Source organism: Colletotrichum phormii, assembly GCF_030913505.1.
Source record: "Colletotrichum phormii strain CBS 102054 chromosome Unknown BDP81scaffold_4, whole genome shotgun sequence".
Classification (NCBI taxonomy): domain Eukaryota; kingdom Fungi; phylum Ascomycota; class Sordariomycetes; order Glomerellales; family Glomerellaceae; genus Colletotrichum; species Colletotrichum phormii.
The window spans coordinates 1,306,296-1,328,119 of record NW_026851446.1 but is presented as its reverse complement, the minus strand read 5'-3'; the positions used below and the strand labels follow the sequence as shown (position 1 = coordinate 1,328,119).

The 21,824-nt window shown below is 55.3% G+C and overlaps 12 protein-coding genes across 12 annotated transcripts; 8 read left to right on the top strand and 4 right to left on the bottom strand.

Moving 5' to 3' along the window:
* Positions 1-71: 71 nt before the first annotated feature.
* Positions 72-583, top strand: BDP81DRAFT_162860 (uncharacterized protein). The gene has a single exon (XM_060582058.1). It carries the CDS (start codon positions 162-164, stop codon positions 441-443), a length of 282 nt encoding a protein of 93 aa, XP_060449014.1. The 5' UTR covers positions 72-161; the 3' UTR covers positions 444-583.
* Positions 584-1,569: 986 nt separating this feature from the next.
* On the top strand, positions 1,570-3,811 carry BDP81DRAFT_419979 (3-oxoacyl-synthase 2). The gene is made up of 3 exons (XM_060589814.1): positions 1,570-2,362; positions 2,420-3,142; positions 3,247-3,811. The coding sequence occupies exons 1-3, from the start codon at positions 1,958-1,960 to the stop codon at positions 3,406-3,408; spliced, it is 1,290 nt and encodes a 429-aa protein (XP_060449013.1). The 5' UTR covers positions 1,570-1,957; the 3' UTR covers positions 3,409-3,811.
* A 412-nt stretch (positions 3,812-4,223) lies between these two features.
* BDP81DRAFT_312416 (ubiquinol-cytochrome C chaperone) lies at positions 4,224-5,317 on the top strand (the record flags this gene model as incomplete). Its single annotated transcript, XM_060583803.1, has 2 exons — positions 4,224-4,674; positions 4,773-5,317. 2 exons carry the CDS (start codon positions 4,224-4,226, stop codon positions 5,315-5,317), a joined length of 996 nt encoding a protein of 331 aa, XP_060449012.1.
* A 327-nt stretch (positions 5,318-5,644) lies between these two features.
* BDP81DRAFT_458548 (dihydrofolate reductase-like domain-containing protein) lies at positions 5,645-6,491 on the bottom strand (the record flags this gene model as incomplete). The annotated part of the gene is made up of 2 exons (XM_060593425.1): positions 5,645-6,172; positions 6,357-6,491. The coding sequence occupies 2 exons, from the start codon at positions 6,489-6,491 to the stop codon at positions 5,645-5,647; spliced, it is 663 nt and encodes a 220-aa protein (XP_060449011.1).
* A 742-nt stretch (positions 6,492-7,233) lies between these two features.
* On the bottom strand, positions 7,234-8,996 carry BDP81DRAFT_446724 (uncharacterized protein; the record flags this gene model as incomplete). The annotated part of the gene is made up of 2 exons (XM_060592100.1): positions 7,234-7,978; positions 8,038-8,996. 2 exons carry the CDS (start codon positions 8,994-8,996, stop codon positions 7,234-7,236), a joined length of 1,704 nt encoding a protein of 567 aa, XP_060449010.1.
* Positions 8,997-10,072: 1,076 nt separating this feature from the next.
* Positions 10,073-12,284, top strand: BDP81DRAFT_419974 (ThiF family protein). Its single transcript, XM_060589813.1, has 2 exons — positions 10,073-10,841; positions 10,901-12,284. The coding sequence occupies exons 1-2, from the start codon at positions 10,478-10,480 to the stop codon at positions 12,079-12,081; spliced, it is 1,545 nt and encodes a 514-aa protein (XP_060449009.1). The 5' UTR covers positions 10,073-10,477; the 3' UTR covers positions 12,082-12,284.
* A 568-nt stretch (positions 12,285-12,852) lies between these two features.
* Positions 12,853-17,198, bottom strand: BDP81DRAFT_403833 (uncharacterized protein). The gene is made up of 3 exons (XM_060588893.1): positions 16,233-17,198; positions 16,062-16,157; positions 12,853-15,996 (listed from the first exon to the last, which is right to left on the bottom strand). The coding sequence occupies exons 1-3, from the start codon at positions 16,701-16,703 to the stop codon at positions 13,288-13,290; spliced, it is 3,276 nt and encodes a 1,091-aa protein (XP_060449008.1). The 5' UTR covers positions 16,704-17,198; the 3' UTR covers positions 12,853-13,287.
* Positions 17,199-17,863: 665 nt separating this feature from the next.
* BDP81DRAFT_162820 (uncharacterized protein) lies at positions 17,864-18,471 on the top strand. Its single transcript, XM_060582057.1, has one exon. The coding sequence runs from the start codon at positions 18,013-18,015 to the stop codon at positions 18,418-18,420; it is 408 nt and encodes a 135-aa protein (XP_060449007.1). The 5' UTR covers positions 17,864-18,012; the 3' UTR covers positions 18,421-18,471.
* A 202-nt stretch (positions 18,472-18,673) lies between these two features.
* BDP81DRAFT_419970 (uncharacterized protein) lies at positions 18,674-19,343 on the top strand. Its single transcript, XM_060589812.1, has one exon. The coding sequence runs from the start codon at positions 18,708-18,710 to the stop codon at positions 19,065-19,067; it is 360 nt and encodes a 119-aa protein (XP_060449006.1). The 5' UTR covers positions 18,674-18,707; the 3' UTR covers positions 19,068-19,343.
* Positions 19,326-20,096, bottom strand: BDP81DRAFT_419969 (uncharacterized protein). The gene has a single exon (XM_060589811.1). The coding sequence runs from the start codon at positions 19,799-19,801 to the stop codon at positions 19,496-19,498; it is 306 nt and encodes a 101-aa protein (XP_060449005.1). The 5' UTR covers positions 19,802-20,096; the 3' UTR covers positions 19,326-19,495.
* Positions 19,999-20,976, top strand: BDP81DRAFT_419968 (uncharacterized protein). The gene has a single exon (XM_060589810.1). The coding sequence runs from the start codon at positions 20,120-20,122 to the stop codon at positions 20,702-20,704; it is 585 nt and encodes a 194-aa protein (XP_060449004.1). The 5' UTR covers positions 19,999-20,119; the 3' UTR covers positions 20,705-20,976.
* Positions 20,977-21,208: 232 nt separating this feature from the next.
* Positions 21,209-21,797, top strand: BDP81DRAFT_162802 (uncharacterized protein). Its single transcript, XM_060582056.1, has one exon. The coding sequence runs from the start codon at positions 21,310-21,312 to the stop codon at positions 21,712-21,714; it is 405 nt and encodes a 134-aa protein (XP_060449003.1). The 5' UTR covers positions 21,209-21,309; the 3' UTR covers positions 21,715-21,797.
* Positions 21,798-21,824: the final 27 nt, after the last annotated feature.

Sequence of the window (21,824 nt, the reverse complement as noted above, 5' to 3'; positions counted from 1 at the left end):
CAAACGTCCAAAAGCAGGAGGAGGCAGTGGGTTTCTATATAGGGGGGGGGGGGGGGGGGAGAGTCTAAAGTGTCTAGGCGAATGGCTTTGGGAGAGAGAGAGAGGCGGGAGATGGGAACCCGCAGAGAGGTACTAGCTACCAATGCCGATCCCAGACCAACATGAAGCAAAGGCTAAAATTGAGCCTCTGGTTGTACTCGATAAGCCTCTGGTGTGTACAGAGTCTCTCTCGAGGCCTACAGCGAGTGTGGCGTGATTGGACGTGGGACTCGAATGAATCAACCTCGCAGGTGCTTGGTAGTGCGTGCTACGCAGGAGGGCCGACCCCGTGCTCTCAGAAACAGGGTGATGCTCGGCAGGAAAGGACGGGCGATCCGCAGACCGGGATCAGACTGAAGGATGGCGAGGGCGATGACTGGAGCGAAAGATGGTGGAGGGTGTGATGTGGTGGGATGATCGGACGGCCAGAGAAGTCGAGGAAAGACGAGGGCAAAGGCATGAATGGGGGCTAGTCTCAAGGAAGGCGAGTTTCCCGACTGGTGACACTGCTCGGACAAGAAGATTGGACTCGAAGTGGTTGCAGAGTTCTCATAGGACGAGTGATCATTGATGATAAGAAGGGAAACAAATGCGACGCTGAAACCAAGCTGCGGCACAATTTAGCACAGATGCAGTGTGGTGTGGCGACTCGAGGCTCGGATACAGAGCCGCAAGTTTGCGGGGATGGAGTCGATGGAGGCGGACGTTGAGTTTTGCAGATACCGAGATGCGATGGGAGACCCTGCAAGGCGGGATGGCCAGGCTTCCGAGTTTGCCCTCTGTTCCTGTGTTCCTGTGTTCCTGGCGGGCTCGTTAATTTCTCTTGGCTTCTCAACCTGGCGATGATAACGATTTGGAATGCCGGGAAGACTTCGATGTCTGAAACGTGGCTCAATGGAACGGTTGGTGAGATGAGATGTCGTCCTCCAGGGATTGGCGATCTTTGAATGGCTGGACTAGTTCACCTCCGGGAGTGAAGTTGAGCAGGTTGATCCGATGGTGCGGTACAGGATGTCACCTCCCAGTCTCATGAGGTTGTAATAGAGAAGCAAGTTAAGAAAAGCTTCTTCTACATGAAAGAAGCGTCGGCTTGTGGGATACTAAGGTACCTCAGAGATGAGAAGACGGGAAGTGTGTGAGTGAGTGAGTGAGTGAGAGAGTGAGAGATAGAGTGAGAGCGCATGCGCCAGCCGCAACGTGTGTCGTTGCGCAGCGTTGCGTTGCGTTTCCGACGCAGAGACCAAGCTCCCCAGTTCCAGCCAATCATTTGACACCTAAGAGGCTGAATCCAGAATTCCAGACTCCAAAACCCCCATCGCGGCGACGTTAGTGTCCCCCGCTTCCCGCTGCAGTTGCCCGCCTTTTGGGCCCAGTCGCCAGAAAGGGTCAATGGAACTCAAGATAAGGTACGCTACTGAGATCCCGACACTGTGGCCTCAGCACCGCAAACCCCCCTTTTTAGCTGTCCATTCTTCGCTTTGACAGCCCCTGCAGCGACAGGTCGACAATCTGCACTTATCGACCCTTCGTCGGTGCGGAGGACTTCGTGCAGAGTACGTACTCTCCCGTCAAGAACGCGCTAAACTGCATCTGTGCGGCGCAGCAGAAGCGACCCGACCGCGGTTTTTCCACATCTCTAACATTGTTCCGACTTCAACTGTCCAACCTTACCTTACAGACCACTCAACCATCCTTCACCATCGCTGCCGGCTTAGCCATTGACACGGAGGACCCTACCGCATCGACTTTTCATCATCCCTACCTGCGATAGACACATCGCCCCAGCGTAGCCTCTCCCCTTTCCATCCCCGTCCTTTTCCACATTGTTGTTTGCTACCTTATTCCACCACTTACATGTCGGTGCGTCTGTAGTACAACAAAACACACAGAGACTGGCCCTGGCTATGGCACAAGAATCATGCGACGAGTTGTCGTGACAGGGCTCGGCGCCATTTCGCCCTTTGGCGTTGGCGTGCGCTCCACGTGGAAACGTGTGTTGGCTGGAGAATCAGCCATCACCAGTGTGGCTGACTTTGAGCCGCAAAGCCGCTGGAAAGATCTGACGAGCACAGTTGCTGGTGTAGTCCCCAGTAATGGCTCAGGTCCCGATCAGTGGCGGCCGGGCGACTGGCTGGATGCCACGGAACAACGTCGCATGTCCAAGTTTGCCCAGTACGCCGTAGCCTGCGCTGACATGGCAATGCAAGATGCCGGGTGGAATCCGGAGAGCCAGGAGGACAAGGAGGCCACTGGCGTGTGCCTTGGCAGCGGTATAGGAAATCTGGAGGAGATTTACGAGACGAGCTTGGCGTTCAACCAACAAGTGAGATCTCGCTGCAATGATCGACAAGCGAAGCCAAGCTAAAGTCTGTTCTGGTAGGGCTACAAGAAGGTTTCACCACTGTTCGTCCCCAAGATTCTCATCAACTTGGCCGCCGGTCATATCTCCATGAAGTACGGATTGCAGGGCCCGAACCATTCTGTCACCACCGCCTGCACAACCGGTGCCCATTCCATTGGAGATGCGATGCGATTCATTGCTTTTGGAGATGCCGACGTCATGGTTGCTGGCGGAACGGAATCTTGCATCCATCCCCTGACCTTTGCTGGTTTCGGGAGGGCAAGGTCCCTCTCCACAGCCTACAACCACAACCCCCACGCCAGCTGTCGTCCCTTCGACCGCGACCGTAATGGTTTCGTCGTTTCGGAGGGGTCGGCAGTCCTGGTCCTGGAGGAACTCGAGCACGCCAAGGCCCGCGGAGCCAACATCTACGCGGAGGTGAGGGGCTACGGCTGTAGCGGCGATGCGCATCACATGACGGCCCCGCGGGAAGATGGACACGGAGCCTTCCGCGCCATGAAGCTTGCTCTGAAGAACGCGCAAGTCCGGCCAGCCGAGGTGAGTTACATCAACGCGCACGCCACAGGGACGCAGGTGGGCGATGCGGCAGAAGCTTCCGCGATACGAAGCATCATGACGGGCGAGGAGGGTTACGCGGACGAGTCGCAGGTGACTGTGAGCAGCACCAAAGGCGCCGTTGGCCATCTGCTAGGGGCGGCTGGCGCCATCGAGGCCCTGTTCGCCGTGCTATCGGTTGCAGAGGTGAGTCGCGGCTATTGGGTTTCTGAAACCAGAACCGTATCTTCCCCAGACTTTTTTCGTCTTTTCTGCCCAACCGAATGTTTTCTCTGACTCTCACCCAAAAGGATATCGTACCGCCTACACTGAACCTCGAGAATCCGAATGTCGGGGGATCCATGAATATGGTACCCCTCGAGGCACAGGCGAAACAGGTCAACGTTGCTATTTCCAATAGCTTTGGCTTTGGCGGGACGAATGCCTCGCTCGTTTTTTCCAAACTACGTTAAGTGAGGGCAGCCGTGCCGATGGGATCAGAAGAACTATGCGATGACGGCTGCGCCCGTAGAATGTCTAAATTGGCTCTGGCTTAGACTCAGACTTTGGACAGACTGGGAGAGAAGCTTGGTGGAAAGCTTCTCATTGTAAGACTCGATGTATGATTGGGTATGGAAATTGTAGGAGATAGAATTGCCGACATATGTACGCGGCCACTATGAGTTTAATATCTGCTTCAACATCGGATACGGGCCTTTCCAGGGCTTTGAGTAGATTAGGGTGTAAAGTAACGAGCCTTGTGTGAGGCTTATCGTGAGAAGTTCCGCTTCACACAACGTCAATGAAATATTCTGATGCGGAAGAGGAAGAAAGTCGCCGATGCTTCTCTTTGAACTGCATTATGTCAAACGCCAAGACTGAACATCAGGCAATTGAGCATCGCGACATCGTCAACCTAAAGGGATTACATTGGGGGGTCTCTACAGTGTGTATTCACACAGTTAAGCACGGTACAAAGGAGCGGCGGTCATGGCCCGAAGTTCCGCCGACCTACCTTAACATGTGCTAGCTCGAAATTTCCAATTCGATGTGTTCATGAACTTTTTTTTTGGATGACGTCCAGACTTTTTGGAGCTCCGCGTTTCTGGGCCCAAGCTGCTGGTCACCCTTCAATACCCCGATCCCCCGGCTCACCTCGACTGACCGCATACACTTTCGGATAACGCGACGACCCCATTACACCCATCACCCACGCGAACATTCCGAGATAAGACGCAGAACCCGGCTCCTTTTCCCTGACATCCCGAATCAGCAACAAACCTTCAAGATGGCTTGCCAAAGCTGCCGATACCAGGCTAGGCTCCTGGCCCGGAGCCTGCGCGCCACCGCCGACCTCGCGTCCGCATCGCCCTCCCAGCAGACCTCCATCGCCGCGACAGCACGCCGGGCGGCATTGACGACATCCAAGACCGGCCCGGCGGCGGCGGCGGCGGCGGCGACTACCACCATGGGGAGGAGGTACTTCAGCCAGACGGCGACGCGGCGGGATGCGGCGCCGTCATCCGGCGGGCTCAAGCAGGCCATTGCGTCGGGCATGATGGCCGCCGCGCCAAAGACCATGGCCGCGACCCTGACTACCTCCCGCCTCGAGGCGCTGTACAAGATCTGCTCCTCGCCGGCGCTGTACAAGATCTCGGAGCAGGAGCGCGCCAAGGATATGGTGCGCATGACGGCCGAGGGCGAGGAGGTCGGAGACCCCATCGGACCGTGGTTGCAATGTGCGTAATACCATTTCCTTTATACTCCATACTCTCGGATGGCAAAAGAGCCCATGACTACTACTACAGTGTACTAACATCCCATCGAAAAAAACCAGTCCTCGACCTCCAACCCGGCTTCAGCTCCTGGTCCCAAGCCACGATGCTGCACATGTACCTCGTCCTCGCCCGCCTGCGCTGCCTCGACCGCGACAGCTCCCGCAACCTGCAGCACCAGTTCATCGACCAGTTCTTCTTCGACTGCGAGCGCATGATGCACCTCAACCACGGCATGACCTCGTCCGCCCTCCGCCAGCGCTACCTAAAGGAGATTTTCGTCCAGTGGCGCGGCCTCATCGCCGCCTACGACGAGGGCGTCGTCAAGGACGACAAGGTCCTCGGCGCCGCCGTGTGGCGGAACCTGTTCAAGAGCCGCGAGGACGCCGATCTGCGACAGGTCGCTGCCGTGGTCGCGTGGATGCGCGCTACGCTTCAGGATCTGGAGGCGGCGCCCGTGGAGGATATTCTTGTCGCGCCGGCAAAGGTGTTCAAGAGGGATGTGAAAGAGATGTTTGCTCTTGTTGATGCTGTTGGATCGCAGGTTAAGGGGGATGTTGCTAAGCTTGGTGGTGGTCAGGAGGCGGCGGCGGCGGCGAAGGCGTAAGGGGGGATCCGAGAGAGAGGGGAGAGTTCTTCGGCGGCCGTGCAGACGGTTAGAAGGGATTCCGTGGGTCGCCGCAGTGTATCAAACTTGGGAAGATGATGAGAATCATGTACAGCATTGACGGGACGTCGCAGACTGTAGAGCCTGGCATGGAGAAGGGATACGCCGTAGGCCTTGTAATTTTGTACAATCACCAACGCATATTAGAGGTATCGAGATGGAAATGAGGAACATAGATACGGTTCCATGAAATCCAATCTTTTTTGTACATGTCCACATCCCCCTTCATGTTCCTTGAGAAGGATTGGAAGAGTATTTACAAGCGTTTCAATTCTTCTCCCACATCTGGAACTCATACCTCGTCTCATTCTCCTCAATCTCACCCCCTTCAACCTCCTCCCCAACCCACTCATCAAGCCCCTTCTTCTCAACCTGAGCCCATTGCCCCTCGCCACTACCACCACTCTCATCGTCGCCGCCGAGCTTCAGCGGAAAAAACGCATCACATTCAAACTCCCCCAACACCCTCGTCAGCAGCACCCTCTTGGCCTCGGGAACCTCGAGCGCCGCGCCGTAAATCTGCGCGCCGCCAATGACAAAGACCCTGCCCAGCTTGGCGCCGGCCGCGGCACCGTCACCAGTAAAGGCGTCGGAGCGGAGGAAGGCGAGGGCCTGGTCTAGCGAGGATACCTTGACCGCATCCTTGTCGAAGTCCGTGGCCACAGAGTCCAACGAAGCAGGATGAGAGCGGCTGATGACGATGTTGAGGCGGCCCTTGAGGGGCCTGAAGCGGGGCGGGATGCTGTCCCACGTCTTGCGGCCCATGATGACTGCGTTGCGGGCGTCTGAGGGTGCCTAGTGCCCCATTGTATCATTAGCTGTCGAACAGTACGTCTACATGGTAATAATCTCGATATGATGTTATGTCGTGATGACTCGCCAGTAAGGCGATTGACATGCAGCAGACCAGACCAGGCGCAAGGCCTAACCACATACGAAGCGAGTTGAGCGGAGGAGAAAGACATGGTCGTTTACGTACCTGGGGAGGAAGCCTTTTCGTCACGCGCGCAAAGTACGCCATCTCCTTCTTCAATCCCGTCCACGGCAGGCCGCCCTTGGCGCCGATGCCCATGTTGCGCGTCGCCGCGACGATGAGTGTGAGTTCGTGGCTCATGGTGGCTCTCTGGTGGAGGGGAAGGATTTCTTCTCTTTTCTAAACGTTCTTCTGCCTCTCGAATAAAAAGGAAAAATGGTAGTTCCTTGGGCCCGGGGAATACGCCAAAGAATGAGGGTAAAAAGTAGACTGGCTTCGAGGGTGGTGTAATGTACTCTGCCTTGGCTGTTACCTTGGGCTGGGAGTGTAAGTGTAAGTCTGAAGGTGTGTGGTTCACTCTGAGTTTTGCGCTAGCTGGAGTGACAATTGGTGCCGGCCGATTGGTGGGCTGGTGTGGAATGTCGAATCAGTGGTGACATTGAAATCACTTCCCGACTAACAACCACAATCACAAAGACTTGCGTCCGTCCCATAAGTCTTTGGGGTTTGATAATGTGTTCCCATATTCAAGTTCCTTTTCTCAATATGTGGAAAAGGGTCAAATCAAGTAAAGAGACAGAGGATACGTCACAATGAGAAGAAAATAATCGCTGGACTAGACCCGCAGCATCAAATACGTCACATATCACGCACTATCTGGGGCACACATTGAAATCTCTCGATCATTTGCCAATCCTGGTATTTTCGCACTTGGTATAATGTAAGTGACTTCCGCGTCACATTTGACTAGCCTAGCCGTTGCTGGCCATAGAACCGAAACGCCGTCGACCTGTTGGTCGAGAAAACCATCCTGAGAACCATCCTCTCGTCATTAAGAATTCATAAACTTCCTTCTTCTCGTTCACTGGCCCACCACACGCCTTTATCTCAACTCTACTGAAGGAAAGTACCGCGGTCCAGCGAACCCTTTGGCAAGGACCGCTTGTATATCGATATTACTTCCAGCCGCTCGACTGCTACTCCACATCTTCAGGAGGATAAATCTCCCAGCAACCGGGGGATCGAATCGTATTGTGCATTTGCTCTTGTCCTTCTCAATGAAGAACTTGGCATGTGGAGCCATGAGCTCACCACCGACAGCCCGAACAGCCTCTTGCGTTGCCATCTGATTCGCCTCAACGGCCTCAGCCAGTGACATATCATGAGGGTCACGGCGCCTATTGTTGAAGGAATAATCGTCAAAGTCTGACGCAAATGGATTGCCGTCGTCGCTGCTGTCACTCTCGAACGGTAGGGATCCAATTCTATTGGGAGCTGTCCGATTCGCAGTGATTCTAGGGGTATCCTCGTCGTCAGTCTCTTCGTAACTGCATTCGGTGGTGATGTTGAAGGGCGGTAAGTGTGTGGTGAACTCCGCCGGGATCTGCGCCGTCCGATTCTCATTCTCATCGTCGTCATGCCCCAGGCTGTATAGCCGTCTCTGCCGAGTGTGCGTTCTAGTCACAGTCGTTCCGTCTTCGTGATGCCGTATCGAGATGATTGGTGCGAGTGCCCGTGTAGCCGTTGTATGACCTGATCTCTGAGGAGCATACTGTATTTCATATTGTGCCGTTCGCCTCAAGAGCTCATCTTGATTCATTGAGACAAAGATCATGCCCTCTCGTACGCTGCATAAATCTGTGAGAAAACCGCTTTCAAGAAATAGGGGAAAGTTCGAGAAACTCACGGTGAGGAGTAATTCGATGCCGGCGCCTTGATGACGAGCTCCTTCAAGCTGAATGCAGTCCCGCCCTGGTGTCGAAGAATGATATTGCAGCGATTAGACTGTGTACAGTACACGGTCTTGTCGTCCTTGAGGATATTTTCGTGGGCGTGAAGAGTAGTATTCTCGTAAAGTCCTCCATCACAGCTCATGATTTCCATCTTTAGTTGACCCGACTCAACCTGGCCATACCGTCCATATCGAAATCCCTTGAAGCTCTGGGCAATGCGTTCAGAGTCTAGCTTTCTCCTTTTTACTCTCCGATTCTCCTCTGGGTACTCTTCCGACGGAGGCAGAGGCGACAGATTTGGCGGGGATTGGTTGGGAGGCATCCTGGGCGGCGAAAAGGGCGAAGAGCTGTACTGGGCTCTCCGATTCCACAGAGCTCTAACTGCTTCCAAGTCGTCTTCCGTGCCGTCGGTTCGTTGACGTCCGCTGATTGTCCTGACTGTTCTGTACCCGAAGACTGGAGGCAACTGAAGGGGTTGGCGCCGGGTGTTATCGTCGTCGTCGCGCTGGTCGTTCTGGTCGTTCTGCAGGATATCTAGTAAATTTGAGTTTTGGCTCCAGCCAAGATTGTTGTTTCGAGAGAAACCAAAGTCGTCTTGCGCTTGAGACATAAATGCCGTGAAGCCACTCAAACTGTTGCCAACGAGCTCGTCGTACTCGGCCTGGAAATTCCGATCTGCCATGTGCCGCGTGAGCTGATAGTAGGTCTCGGCCTGGTCTTGCGTAGTGTAAGGCTCAGGCTCCCAGGGGTGTCGTCTTGAGGCGCTCGGGGAGAAGGTGAGGCGGCTTGTATCTCTAGAAATCGGCGGTAGTGGGGGAAGCCTGCGGTGTGGTGGCAAGGGTGGGTAGTCGTCGTCTTCGTCGTCGTCGTGCCTCTGGGTACGTTGGCTCGGGTCTGGCCGTTGCGACGACATGCTTCGTGGGCGAAGGTTGCAAGAGCTCAACGACGCACGCGCCAGGAGACAAACCAATTTGTGAAGGTCTCCTGGTGCTGCGCTCGTTACTATCGACGTAAAATAGGCGGCGGTGAGAGCGGGAGCGCCGGTTCGAGGGGAGAGAATTATGGAGTTTGGTGGGATCGGGGGTGAAGGCGGGCGAGCAATAGATTCGTGGTCCAGCTACCTGGAGGGTTATCGATCGGGGGCGACTGGAAGAGGGCAGAAGTGTTAGACACCAGTAGATAAGGCGAGATAGTAGCACAGAAGAGCATGCGAGGCGTAGCAGCCCGTAGGAGTATAGCTTGGTCGTACGGGCTGAACCTCCTCCACCGGGATCGTACTCACAAAGGTGGTGAATGCGAAGGGCGGTCGCTGGCCCAGGTGTCGACCCTCGTCGCAAATAGTGAACCGGAGAGTGATGGGAATCTAGAGCTTGGTTCTCGTGCTGTAGGTGGCAGAAGCGGGCAGAGTGTGAGTGCAGACAAGAGGGCCTGACGGAGCTGGCGCGAACGGCCGTCGTTGCAGCTCGGATTGTGTCGTCAGCAGGTCGGCGGAAAAGCAAAGATGGCTGGCTGGTCGATGATACAAGTTGGAGTTGGACTGAAGTGCCGCTGACCGCTGGTGCTTGTGCTGGTGCCGGTGCTGGTGCTTGGATTTCCGTTCCAAGTCCCCTCTCGACAGGAGGCGAGCAAAAGGACAGGCAGCCAGTGACAGCGGTGGGATCGCCCTGCTGCACCCGCTAAAGAGAGGCCCCCCCCCCCCCGGCCCTGCCCATCGCGGGGTTTCGTACTTGCAAGAACCAGTGAGGCAATGAAAGAGAGGGGCGTCGGCAGCAAGATGCTACGAGATACATCATGTTAGTATGTAACGCTACGCTAGGCAAAGGTACCTCTTAAGCGTGGCTTTAGCGCGTTATCCATGTTAGACGCCGAGGCCTGCGTTCCATGCGAGCGTGTGCCTACCCTACCTTAAGGTACCGTACCGGGGCCGTCGCGTTAACAATTTCTCAGGCGAAGCTGCCTTCCTTGTCCAACCTAAGCTTGCTCTGTCTAGGTACCTTAGCCTCGACCTCAAAGTGAACCCATCCCGTCCTCAGCCTTGCTTTCTGAAGTGAGAGGGCGTACTCATATATCGCCATCACTTCTTTCTGTTTGGGATATTTCCTTCTGGAACATCCATCAATTTTCTTGCTATTTCCGTCATTGGATGAGCGAAAACTGCGATACCCCCCTCACACCTCTTACGACGCACCCAGAAACGATCTCACTTGACGCGGTCTCACCACTCAACTCTCGCTTCATTGCGCCAACTCATCTCACGAGCCAAACCACGACGCGCATGACTTACTGAGCTGCCCTGACGATTCGCGACTCAATTACGTAGGAAACGAGGACCATATTCTTTCGGATTCCAAATCCAATCATCAATCAACGCCAGTCTCATCTCACGACCTCATCATGGAGGAGCAAACGCAACCAAAGGAGACACCGGCGCAAGAGACGCCGGTGCAGCAACCCGCACAAGAGACCGCAGCCCCGAGTAGCAACGCGCCAGCTCAGGAAACCGCCCTACCTCACATGCCTCTCCCCAATCCCTCAAACGGGTTCGATCCCAGCATGCAAGCCGCGCCAATGGACCAGGTACTCCCGGAAGCATTGCAGGAGGTCATCCCCGGAGCCATGCCCGGCATCCTGCCCGGGATGTTGCCTACGGGCGAGATGTTCATGCCTCAGCTCCTCCAGCAGAACGGACAGCAGCAAATCTTCATGGTCAACGACATGCTTCCAAATATTCCAGCTCCGGCACCGGGCATGAGCGCAGGTACTTCTGAGCCATCTACCTACATGAGACCTCGCAGACAGACTGACACATTCTACCAGATGAGATTGCGCTCTACGACCGTCAAATCCGCCTCTGGGGTATGAAGGCCCAGGAAAAGATCCGCAACGCCAACATCCTCCTCATCACAATGAAGGCCCTCGCCAACGAAATCGCAAAGAACCTCGTCCTCGCCGGCATCGGCTCCCTTACCATCCTCGACGGCGCCGCCGTCTCGGAATCAGATCTGGGCTCCCAGTTCTTCCTCTCCGAAGAGGAGCACCACGTCGGCCAGAACCGCGCCCAGGCCGCCGCCGCCGCCATCCAGAAGCTCAACCCGCGCGTCCGCGTCCACGTCGACGCCGAGGGCATCAAGTCCAAGGGCACGAGCTACTTCTCCGCCTTTGACATCGTCATCGCCACCGACCTCGACCCGGACTCCCTCAACATCATCAACACCGCCACCCGCCTGCACCAGCGCGCCTTTTACGCCGCCGGCACCCAGGGGCTCTACGGCTTCGTCTTCTCCGACCTCATCGAGCACGACTACGTCATCGAGCGCGACCTCGGCAACGTCGCCACCAAGCTCGCGCCCGAGACGCGGACCCGCAGCGTAATCGCCGTCAACACCAAAAAGGAGGGCGGCAAGACCATCGAGATGGTGACCAAGCGCGAGCTCTACTCGACCTGGTACCTCGCCAGCGACGGCGCCACCCTGCCCGACGAGTACGTCAAGAGCGCGCGCAGGAAAAAGGCCGTCAGCCCCGTCATCTCGTGCCTACGCGCCCTCTGGGACTTTCAGGTCCTCAACAGCGGCCGCGTCCCCAGCCACACAAAGGAGGACCTCGGCCTCTTCACCAAGCTCGCCACGGCCAAGCACGCCCAGCTCGGCCTGCCCTCGGAGACGCTGCGCTCCGCGGTCCTGCGCGGCTTCCTGCAGAACATCGGCAGCGAAATGGCCCCCGTCACCGCCATCCTCGGCGGCCAGCTCGCGCAGGACGTCATCAACGTCCTTGGCCAGACCCAGCAGCCCATCCAGAACATGGTCATATTCGACGGCAACACCATGGAGGCGTCGGTCCTCCCACTCCACCCCGTCGGCGAGCTGGGCCGCGGCCTCCTCTCGCTCGCTGCGCCCGCCGGTCTCATGCCGAATGGCGGGGGCCTGATGCCTGCTGATCCTAGCATGATGATGAGCATGGACGGTGCGGTAGACTTCAACAACCAGATCCTCACGCAGTAGACACTTTTGCCCGGGGTAGCTCGGAGTTTGCGGTTGTGTGTGTATAACAGTTTCTCGCGAGGAGTCAGATGATAAGTAGAGGAAATCAACCCGAACATCCCTTTTCGCCGGTGCGAAAAAAACAAAAATGGCTCGGATACATGTAATATCAGATACACTGTAATCAAAACACAAAAGTTGAAGTGGCTCACGCTCCATTTACGTCATGTGCTATTCGCAAAACTAAGTGGAATGTTTTAAGGATTTGAAATCATGTTTCCCTCGAAGACCTCGCGAGCTCTAAGCAATGCTGCTACATCCTCACATGCAGGGCTGCCATAATTATGCGAAATCTTATCCGTGGTTCAGAAAAGCTGTGGGTACTACCTTTCATACAAAGGCACAAGCAACCGTACTGCTCTCGTCATATATATGAACAAGAGAAACCTGCACCCTAAAGCCACGCCTCGACTTCGTCTTCGAGGTACATGTAATTATCTTGAAGACAGAAATGTGAACCAGTCAAAAATCAAGAGGTAAGTAAGAACGAACACAGGCTCGTAGTTATAATGGCTCTCCAATTCCACCTTCTAGGAATCAATAAGCTCGCCCTCAACTAATTACCAAAGCGGTTATATCGCTCTACCTCTTGACAGATATCAATTGTACCTTAGAAAACATCAGTTGTCGGACCGTACGACATAAGGTAGTGTGGGACATAAGATGGATAACGACTTCACTCTACAAGCCAGACTCAGGAGCACATTTCTCAAAACCAATTCTCTTTTCGTATTCATTATCATTCCAAATATGCTGGGGCACTATTGACCCCGGCCTCTCGGCCCTAGCTCTCATTCCATTCAAGGAGCTTCTCCACCTGGCTTTTCAGCCCAGCCCTCTCTCTTTCTCTCAGTCTTTCACCTGCATACGGATGATGCGGACAAAAGATCTTCAGATGTGTAAGATCAATGTCCAAGGTGATGTGATAATAATACATGCTCTTTTGGCTTGTTCCGATTCGTCTGCAACACGATTCTCGGATCCCATTCAGGTCTTCTTGGAACCTTACTTCTTGACAGTCGTCTTCTTAGCGACCGTCTTCTTCGTAGTCATCTTTTTAGCGGCTGTTTTCTTAGCGGCTGGCTTCTTGGCAGCCGGCTTCTTCACTCCCGCGCCTGTTGGACCTTGCTTCTTTGGCTTGGGCTCTGGCGACTTGCGATCCTGCTCCTAGCGGGACCCGCGTCGCTCGTCGCCGTTCTCATCTGTCTTCTGGCGCTGGATTCTATTATTGTTGATGTTCCAGCCCCGAATTTGGACAGGGCCGCGACGCGGAGGGGGTTCCGTAGGCGCATAATCTTTGATGTTTTCCTTGTAGTCATACTGAACGGTCCGCAGCTCAGGACCTTGAGGCCAGCCTACTCTGTGAGCAGGCAGGGGTGCGGGGGCCAGCTTGGGGTATTTGCTGTTTCCCTGTGCACTTGGAGTTGATGAACCACTTCCGGCCCGGCTTCTAGACGGTTCATTGGGCTGCTGCGGAACGAACTGAAGATTCGGAGGGCTTTGCGCCGGGGCAATGGATGAGTAAGTGGGGGACATGCCCGGGTGCCCATAAGGCGGCGGTTGCTGCTGCTGTTGCTGCTGCTGCAGAGGTGGCGGCGGAGGTTGCGAGCCAGGGTAGGGAGGGTACTGGTTCATCATGGGCGGCAAACCAGGCTGCTCTTGTGTGTACCCATTGTGGTATGGCCTGGGTGGACCAGGGGGGTAGAACGAGCCACTGTTGGTGTTCATGTAGGGTGGCGGCGGTGGCTGTTGCTGTTGCTGCTGCTGCTGCTGCTGCTGCATTTGGTGTTGTTCAAGCTGAACACTCTGCTCTGGTGCAGCAGGAGCACTCTTGCGGCCACGAGACGGTCGCAAGGGCGGAAGCGGCGAGCTCCTGTCTTGTGAAGGGTTTGTGAATGGCATACGTGATGTAGAGCCAGCTTGTTGTAGTTGAGGGGAGGCCTGCGCCATTGGTCCTCCTTGCATTGGCATGCTCGGCAATTGGTAGCCCTGTTGGGCCTGACCGTAAGCCTGCTGCTGGTATTCATGGTGGGCGGCTGAGGCGTCCATCGGAGCAGAGTAAAGACGCGGGTCGATCATGGGGTCTGCTTGCGGGAGGTGTTGCTGATTATGAGGGGGAGGCAAGTGCTGCTCGTTGTAGGCCGACGAAGCGTTGTGCTCGTGGTACATAGAGTGCCGGCGGGTATCATTGGTGGCATCGATCGAGGACCTCATTTGAGACATCTCGACCGGGCGAGCAGGGGGCAACTGATTCGAGTACGGATCTCTCATCGACGGAGTCTCGATGGAGGGGTGAATTCGGCTGTCTGCACCTGGTGAAGCGATGCGGGGTTCAATCCAGCCGACGCTGTCGTTTGAAGGCGCGGTCTGGATGCGGAATTCAGCGGGAATGGGCTGAACTACGTAGCCGGAGTCGATGTGGTGATGATGAGGAGGGGGAGGGGGACCATCGACTGGAATGGGTTGGCTGATGGGAGCCTCGGCCGTGACAACGTCGACGGGCTGAGAAGGATACGTAGAAGTAGACGCATCGGCGAGGATTGCGAGCGCAGTGGTGTCGATGGGTTCCGGCAACAGGACGGGAGCTGGAGGCTCAACGGCAGCGGAATCGGACCCTCCGAATATGTCGCGAATAGCGTCATAAGCACGGGTAGTAGGTCTGACGGGGGTCGGAGCGGGCAGGATCACCGGCTTCTCTTCGACAGATTCCACGATCTTGGCCTCCGCCTCAACGGCCTCAGCAGCCACGACCAGCTCCTCCAGACCAGCAATGTTCAGGGCAGAGTCGTTCATGGGGAGGGGCGAAGTGGCAGGCGTGTCCTCCAGACTCGCGGGCTCGGATTCCTTGATTGACTCGGCGATGAGTCGTTGCTCGGCGTATTCTTCTTGGATTTCCTTTAGAGCCTTGAGCTCAGGCCCTTCGATGTCCTCGGGAGAGATGTCTTCCTTTTCACAGATGGAAGAGAGAACTGCACCCATTCTTTCCGAGTGTGGCTTGTCGGCTAGAGCAATCTCAACCTTTGCAACGGGCACGACACGAGATGTGTGGATGGTCTTGCCAGAGGGAGTGAGGAAAACAGTAGGATGCATCGGCTCTGCTTCCTCCTTTGGCGGCTCGGCGTCATTTTTGCTCGTGGGCAGAAAACAACCTAGTCGGGGGTGAGTGCCGTGCTTCTGTACAAGTTCCAGGTCGTAGTCCTCTTCGTCAAGGTCCCTAGCATCCCAACGAGCAAGGAGAGGATCAAAGTGCCAGGTGTTCGAGTTCGGCTTTCCGAGATACTTCCCACGCTTAGCAAGCGTGGCTCCATGCCTAGGGGAGTTGGTCGAATCACGGAATCCAATCTCGTCGTCGTCGAACTGGAATGATGGAGGGACAATGAGACGATTCGCGATACTCGCGCCATTCTTGGCTGTCGGTCGGTTGACTTGCCTGCAACCGTATTCATCTGGCTCTGAAGCCTTTGCCGGCAAGGCTGGCTCTCTCTGGTCAGCGGTCAACGGACCCTCAGGTACCGGTGTGCTCTCATTTGATTCGTCTTCGATGGGGGCATGCTGAGCCGACATGATACCGGCAATATGACGGACGGGCGCGACATCGGCAGCAGCAGACCTCTTGGAAGCCGGTTGGCCATCGGGTTGTTGATTGGCTTTACGCTTGCTGGTTCGTCCTCCAGTCGCCGCCGCGGAAGGTGGTGCCAGAGTCTCCTTCGCCGTCTGAGGTTCCGCCCAAGCAGCCTGTCTAAGGGCATGGGCTTCGGTGCCTTCAACGATTTGAGGATAGGGAACGAGCGCTCCTCCAACGTAGACTTCGTAGAGGCCGAATTCTTGGGCTTCCTTGTCTGAAATTTGCTTATAATTCCAGCCGCCGTCGACGAGCTGAGGCCAGTGTGAATAACTGAGACACGCCGAAAAAATTAAATTGGAAAACAGAATGAACTTACGTCAACAGGAAGACCATGGTCATGAAGATATTCGAGAAGGTTGAGGCGATGAAGCTGCGCATCTAAAAATCTGTCTTCCGCATCTTCAACTCCGTTCTAATGCCGCGGGTCACGTTAGCAAAGGACCAGGGGAGGGAAAAAACATGACATATCAGTCGGGGCCTCACGAACCTTGAAAATATCGCGAACGGCGCCGAGTTTGGCATGTTTAGACTTGAAGACGGTCCTGGCGGCAGTCGCCAGCTTGTTCTCCAAGTAAAGGAGGGATCTCTCGAAGCGAGCGCCGAGATTATCCTCGATGACTTTGAATTCCGGCACCGTTGTGTGGTAGTCCTTGTCATTCGTGAGTGTATCGATGGAGCGCGAAGCCAGATCTTGTAGCGCAGGCTTCACGGCATTGGCGAGAGCTGCGTACTGTGCCTTGAGCTCGCGTTGACGTTCATAATTTGCCTGGACTTTGTCGTCTGAGAACTGCTTGAAGCGGCCGCGTCGACCAGTGCCGGCTGTGGCTGCGGGTTTGGGTGGCTCCTTCTTTGGCGCGACAGCTTTTCTGCCCCGGCCTCTACCGCGGCCCTTGGCCTTGGGAGTGAGCTGAGGCGTCGGAGTCGAGAAAGACTGCTCCGGTGTCTCAGCGTCTGACATGATGGCGGTGGCCGTTCATGAAAGAGACGTGAAGACGGGGGAAATGGGGGTATGTGGAGGCAAAAGTGAGAGCGGGTATGGTGTAATGAGATGGGGGCGTCTGTGAGATGGGTAGAGTGAGGTACAGGGTGCGGTACGGATGGATAATTGAGATGTGATGCGGCCGAAGATTTCTCGGCCAACCTCAGAAAATACGTGAGCAGGCGCGATTGCTCGGGGTGAGGAAAGTGCTTTGGCTTGAAGATGTCTGTAGGTTGTTGGCTGTTCGGAGAACAGGACGAAGGTGAAGGTGTGTGGGTTGGACGGGGATGGTAGTGGTGTGGGCTAAGAAAATGACAGCCGGCTGGCCTCTCTCTGCAACGACCGGAATTTCTCAATGAGAGACCAGCTTGGGAGGGGAATAAAAGGAATCAGGGTGAAGATGAGAGTCGTGCGCAGAGATGGCTGTAAGAGTGAATCAGGGCGAATGAGATGTTGAATTGGGAGCGTGGAACGAAGATTGCTTCGCTTTTTTCCCCTTCCTGCCTTTTGCAAATAATACCAGGCGGAGCGCAGCAGAGGCAGGAACAGACGTGACCACCCTGCTACAGCGAGGCGGAAGGCAAGGCCCAGCCCAGCACTGTGCTGCACACACTTACACCGATCTGGTAGGAGTAGGCACGATTTACCACGTTCTGATTCGTCCGGAGGCCTAGAAAATCCGACGACCGGAAATAGCCTTCTACCCCTGTCGGCAAAAAGAGGCAAGAGGTGCCCGGTACATGACGATTCTGCCATCTGGCCGTCCAAAGTGCTGTCACGCATCTTACTCCGTACCTTACACCACCTACCTTTCTTTACCTGGAGGTATCTGAGTGTAAGCCCTTTTTCTGAGCTGGCTCGCTCGGGTCTTTGCAACGGGCATTTGCGACTTGGCAGGCCAACAAGCGAGCATGCCTGAATTACATCCCGGGGCAATGATGAAAACGACTGTGGCTTCACTGTTCTATAGAACCTTGGACCTGTCATCATCGCTGCCTGCTCTTGTACTTGTTATCCTGTTATCTACTATCTCTGTTAAACGCATATAACCACGTACCTGATTTTACGTAGACTAAGGCGTTCCTTCTTTGGCGCTTCTCTGCGTCGTCCTACTCACAACAGCCACAAAGCGCGTCCGCCATCATGACGATGACCTAAAGCTACTAGCAACGAGGCCTGTCCCGTTTCTTGTCTATGGCGCCTGCTTCCTTCCTGTTCATCCAAGAAATACAAGTTGCTCTTCATATTCTGGAAGGACAAAGTCACTCAGCAAATACCCCCGCCGTTGATGGAAGTGCAATTAATGGCAATCAGTCTTTTGACACTCTCCCCTTGCTTACTCACGTATCTTCCATTGATATCGGCGTTACCGTTTTTGAGTATCGTTCTCGTCCCACCAGACCGTGATGAGGCAGACATTTTCTTCTCAACCCCAAGTACCTCAGGCTGTTCGGACGAGTCGGACAGCCTGTCGGACGGGGCGACTTTTACAGGTCCTGGTCCCGTCCGGGTGGGCCTGTTGTTGAACCAGATCCCGAGCTCCAGCCGGACGGGTGCAAGTTCTTTCCCAGGACCCAGTGAGGTGCAGCGTGGTGTTGTTCCGTGGCTGGTACAGCTGGCTCACCGACGAGTATCCTGGGCTCGAAACAACAATAAGCGGAATCAAATGACCAGACATTCAAGCACACGGTTCTAATATACGTGCTCCGTTACTTACGATATTATGGCAACCAGCAGATGATGGCACCTGTTGCTGGAGGGTTGCACACAGTCACACTCCTGGCATGCTCGCCTCCCTTACGTCTGCGATTCCTGGTTCGTACACAGTAATAAGTCGCCAGTTGCTCAAGGTTCGGGAGTGCCAGGTAAGCCTCATTCGCCCAAGTACCGGCCCACTTAGCTAATAAGAGCCACGCTAAGAAGAAGGGACGAACAACAACCACAATCAGACACCTCACACCAATATGCATCCAAAAGCAATGGATGGGTTCAATAGATCACGTTGAGATTGGTTTGGGCCAGTCCTTAGTACTAAAAAGAGCACCCGACAACTTTCGTGAAAACGACGAGAGTGGTCTCCCAAGTTCAATAGATCCGGCTCACCCTCCCTGCAGCGCCTGCAAACTTGAAGGTCCCGTCCATCTCACGACGCACGCCCGGGGGGACGGATGCCCACGAGTCCCCTGGCGCCTAGGTGGACAGCACACTTGCTCCCGCACACCAAATGTACCGGATACCTCCCAGGTCCCGTCTCCCGCCGCCCTCTTTCTCATCCGCCCCCTGTGGTTATCCATAATCCGGTGTCGCCCAATCCACTCCCCCGTACCAGGGGTCGGTTTCTAAGGAGGCCACTGACACTTGACGAGCTTGAAAAAAAAAAGAGAGGGTTCCACGGCTGAACCTCGTCTATTCCCGAGCCGCCGGAGCGCGCTCATGCCTGCTCACCGCCGTAGTGTCGCAAAAGTCAAAAGGTACGGCAGAAAGCGCCCCAGATAGGGAAGAAGCAAAAAAAAAAAAGTTTCTCAGTCGCGGTACAACAGAGCGTGGCGTACATACCTTACACACCCTTCCCACCCCCCGGGCGCCGACACGGGTAGCAACAGCACCACCGCCGACCACCGCATCCCACTTTGCACCGCGATACACGCCGTACGCCGGACGTCACCTCAAAATCTAACCTGACCACCACGAAACGGCCCGGACCGCGACCCGATACCTACCTATTGCGCCGCATACCCCCCCCACCCCTCGCCGAGCCACCAGCATCCTAACTACAGTCGCCCGCCATGGCCAAGAAGCGCAAGCTCGGGGCGATCAACCACAAGAGCCACTTCGTGGACACCGTGAAGAAGAAGACTGGCGGCGGTGCGCCGCAGAATAACAAGAACGGCAAGAACAACAACAAGAAGAAGAACTCGCAGAGCGCACACGCCATCGAGAGCGACGCCAAGAAGAAGAAGGTGCAAAAGCAGTACCACCAGAACCAGCAGCCCGTGATCCCCTTCTCCAAGGAAGACGCCATCCTGCTGATCGGCGAGGGCGACCTCAGCTTCGCAGCGAGTCTTGCGACGCATCATGGCTGCCGTAACCTGACAGCGACGGTCCTCGAGAAGAACGAGCGGGAGCTGCTGGAGAAGTATCCCCACGCCTCGGAGAACATTGCGCAGATCAACGGGACCGCCACCACGACAAAACCCACCAAGTCAAAAGCAGCAAAGAGCGAGGGCGAGGGCGAGGGCGATGGCGATGCGGAGGACGATGGAGACGAGTCACCAGAGGCAGAAGAGGAGGAGGACGAGGAGGAGGAAATCGACGAGGATGAGGACGACGACGAGAAATACAAACCCCCCGTCCAGAACAACAACAAGATCCTCTACAACATCGACGCCCGCACCATGAAACCCTTCACCCGCAAATCCGCCTCGAACCACCGCGGCTACCACATGGCAGCCCCGACAAAGACCGGCATCTTCAACCGCATCCTCTTCAACTTCCCCCACGTCGGCGGCAAATCCACCGACCGCAACCGCCAAGTCCGCTACAACCAAGAGCTCCTCGTCGCCTTCTTCAACTCGGCCCTCCCCAGCCTGGCGCCCAAGGGCTCCATCGTCGTCACCTTGTTCGAAGGCGACCCGTACACCCTCTGGAACGTCAAGGACCTCGGCCGCCACGCAGGCTTGCAGGCGCTGGAGAGCTTCAGGTTCTATTCGCACGCGTACCCGGGCTACAAGCACGCCCGGACGGCGGGGGTGATACGGGAGAAGAAGACGGGGGAGGCGAGCGGGGCGGCGTGGAAGGGCGAAGAGAGGGCGGCGCGGAGTTTTGTGTTTATGCGCAAGGATGAGGCGCCGGAAGAGGCGCCTGCTTCCAAGAAGAAGAGGAAGCGTGGCGGGGAGGAGAGTGATAGTGAGGAGGAGATTGAGGTTTCCGAGGTGGAGGACTTTGATCCTAATGAAGCAGGGGGGTGGGTTGGGGAGTAACCAGCCAACGAAGGAAGATCAGACGGGAAGGACTGACTGCTCACATATATTCGGCAGTGAAGAGATGGAGGGCTTACATATCTCCTCATGGGCGATGGGAGTGCAGAAGGAAGGCCTTAGCAGCGCCTGAAGTGTATATGGCCTAGCGGAGGAAGGTGATGCCTGGGATCGGCAGAGAACGCGAGTTCGAATTTGGTGGCCCTACATAAACTCACAGGCAGCTCATTTTTTGGTCTCCCTTTTCTCTCCCACCCAGCTCAACCCCCCCCCCCCTCGACCCCCCCCAGACTCCAAGGTTGTTTAGTATAAAATACCCAAGATAGGGAGCTGGAAAGCCCAAGTCCACGGAGAGAGGATGTGTGTGGTATTGGATTTGCCACTTTTCCGTACAGAAATTTCGCATCTAGGCAATAGGCAGCACGGCGTTCATCACGGAATGGTCGAGTCGGTCCTCGGAACATAAAAAAGTTATCTGGTTTTAGAAAAGCACAATGGAAATCCTCAAGGCACTTTGAAGGGCTCACAAGAGAAAGACGAAAAGGGAGAAGAAGTAATGCTGATACTTGATTCCTTCCTCCAACTCTTTGATAAGGTGAACAGATATCATGCACTGGCAAAGTATAGAATCTTCACATCCATTACTGTTACCATGGTTCAGTACTACCTTGGTTCAACCTATGTTTGTTATCTGCCTTTCTTTTTTTGTACAAAACGCCAATGCCTGCTGTGTGACTTTTATGTCATGGTGCCCAAATGTTATTGAAAGAACCCAATGCCTGTCCGTTGGGGATGCCATGCCGCCGCCCTATTCCCCTAGAAAGAAAAAAGAAAAAAAATGGACACATTGGCCTAGGTACAGCTTTCACTTGGCCACAACCAGTTTTCTTTTCCATGACCGAAAATATCCACATTATAATCGTAACAAAACACCTAAACAAAATCGAAGTATCCGAGAGAGATACTTTGTTTGCTTTGGGTGGGGGTCTGCTGATTCCCTTCCAGAACGTTGAAAAATGCAATGTGCCTGCTTATACATACAAAGCCGGGTGCCTCTTCACTCCGGCTTGTTCGCTCGGTCGACACCTGCCCTCCATCAGATGTCGCACAACTCTGGGAATCC

Coding starts and splice junctions, on each gene's coding strand:
- BDP81DRAFT_162860 (XM_060582058.1), top strand. CDS start 162: ATGAAGCAAAGGCTAAAATTGAGCCTCTGGTTGTACTCGATAAGCCTC.
- BDP81DRAFT_419979 (XM_060589814.1), top strand. CDS start 1,958: ATGCGACGAGTTGTCGTGACAGGGCTCGGCGCCATTTCGCCCTTTGGC. Junction 2,363..2,419: donor GCTTGGCGTTCAACCAACAA/GTGAGATCTCGC, acceptor CTGTTCTGGTAG/GGCTACAAGAAGGTTTCACC. Junction 3,143..3,246: donor CCGTGCTATCGGTTGCAGAG/GTGAGTCGCGGC, acceptor CTCACCCAAAAG/GATATCGTACCGCCTACACT.
- BDP81DRAFT_419974 (XM_060589813.1), top strand. CDS start 10,478: ATGGAGGAGCAAACGCAACCAAAGGAGACACCGGCGCAAGAGACGCCG. Junction 10,842..10,900: donor GGCACCGGGCATGAGCGCAG/GTACTTCTGAGC, acceptor ACATTCTACCAG/ATGAGATTGCGCTCTACGAC.
- BDP81DRAFT_403833 (XM_060588893.1), bottom strand. CDS start 16,703: ATGTCAGACGCTGAGACACCGGAGCAGTCTTTCTCGACTCCGACGCCT. Junction 16,158..16,232: donor CCGTTCGCGATATTTTCAAG/GTTCGTGAGGCC, acceptor CCGCGGCATTAG/AACGGAGTTGAAGATGCGGA. Junction 15,997..16,061: donor ACCATGGTCTTCCTGTTGAC/GTAAGTTCATTC, acceptor CACTGGCCTCAG/CTCGTCGACGGCGGCTGGAA.
- BDP81DRAFT_162820 (XM_060582057.1), top strand. CDS start 18,013: ATGGAAGTGCAATTAATGGCAATCAGTCTTTTGACACTCTCCCCTTGC.
- BDP81DRAFT_419970 (XM_060589812.1), top strand. CDS start 18,708: ATGGGTTCAATAGATCACGTTGAGATTGGTTTGGGCCAGTCCTTAGTA.
- BDP81DRAFT_419969 (XM_060589811.1), bottom strand. CDS start 19,801: ATGATGCGTCGCAAGACTCGCTGCGAAGCTGAGGTCGCCCTCGCCGAT.
- BDP81DRAFT_419968 (XM_060589810.1), top strand. CDS start 20,120: ATGAAACCCTTCACCCGCAAATCCGCCTCGAACCACCGCGGCTACCAC.
- BDP81DRAFT_162802 (XM_060582056.1), top strand. CDS start 21,310: ATGCACTGGCAAAGTATAGAATCTTCACATCCATTACTGTTACCATGG.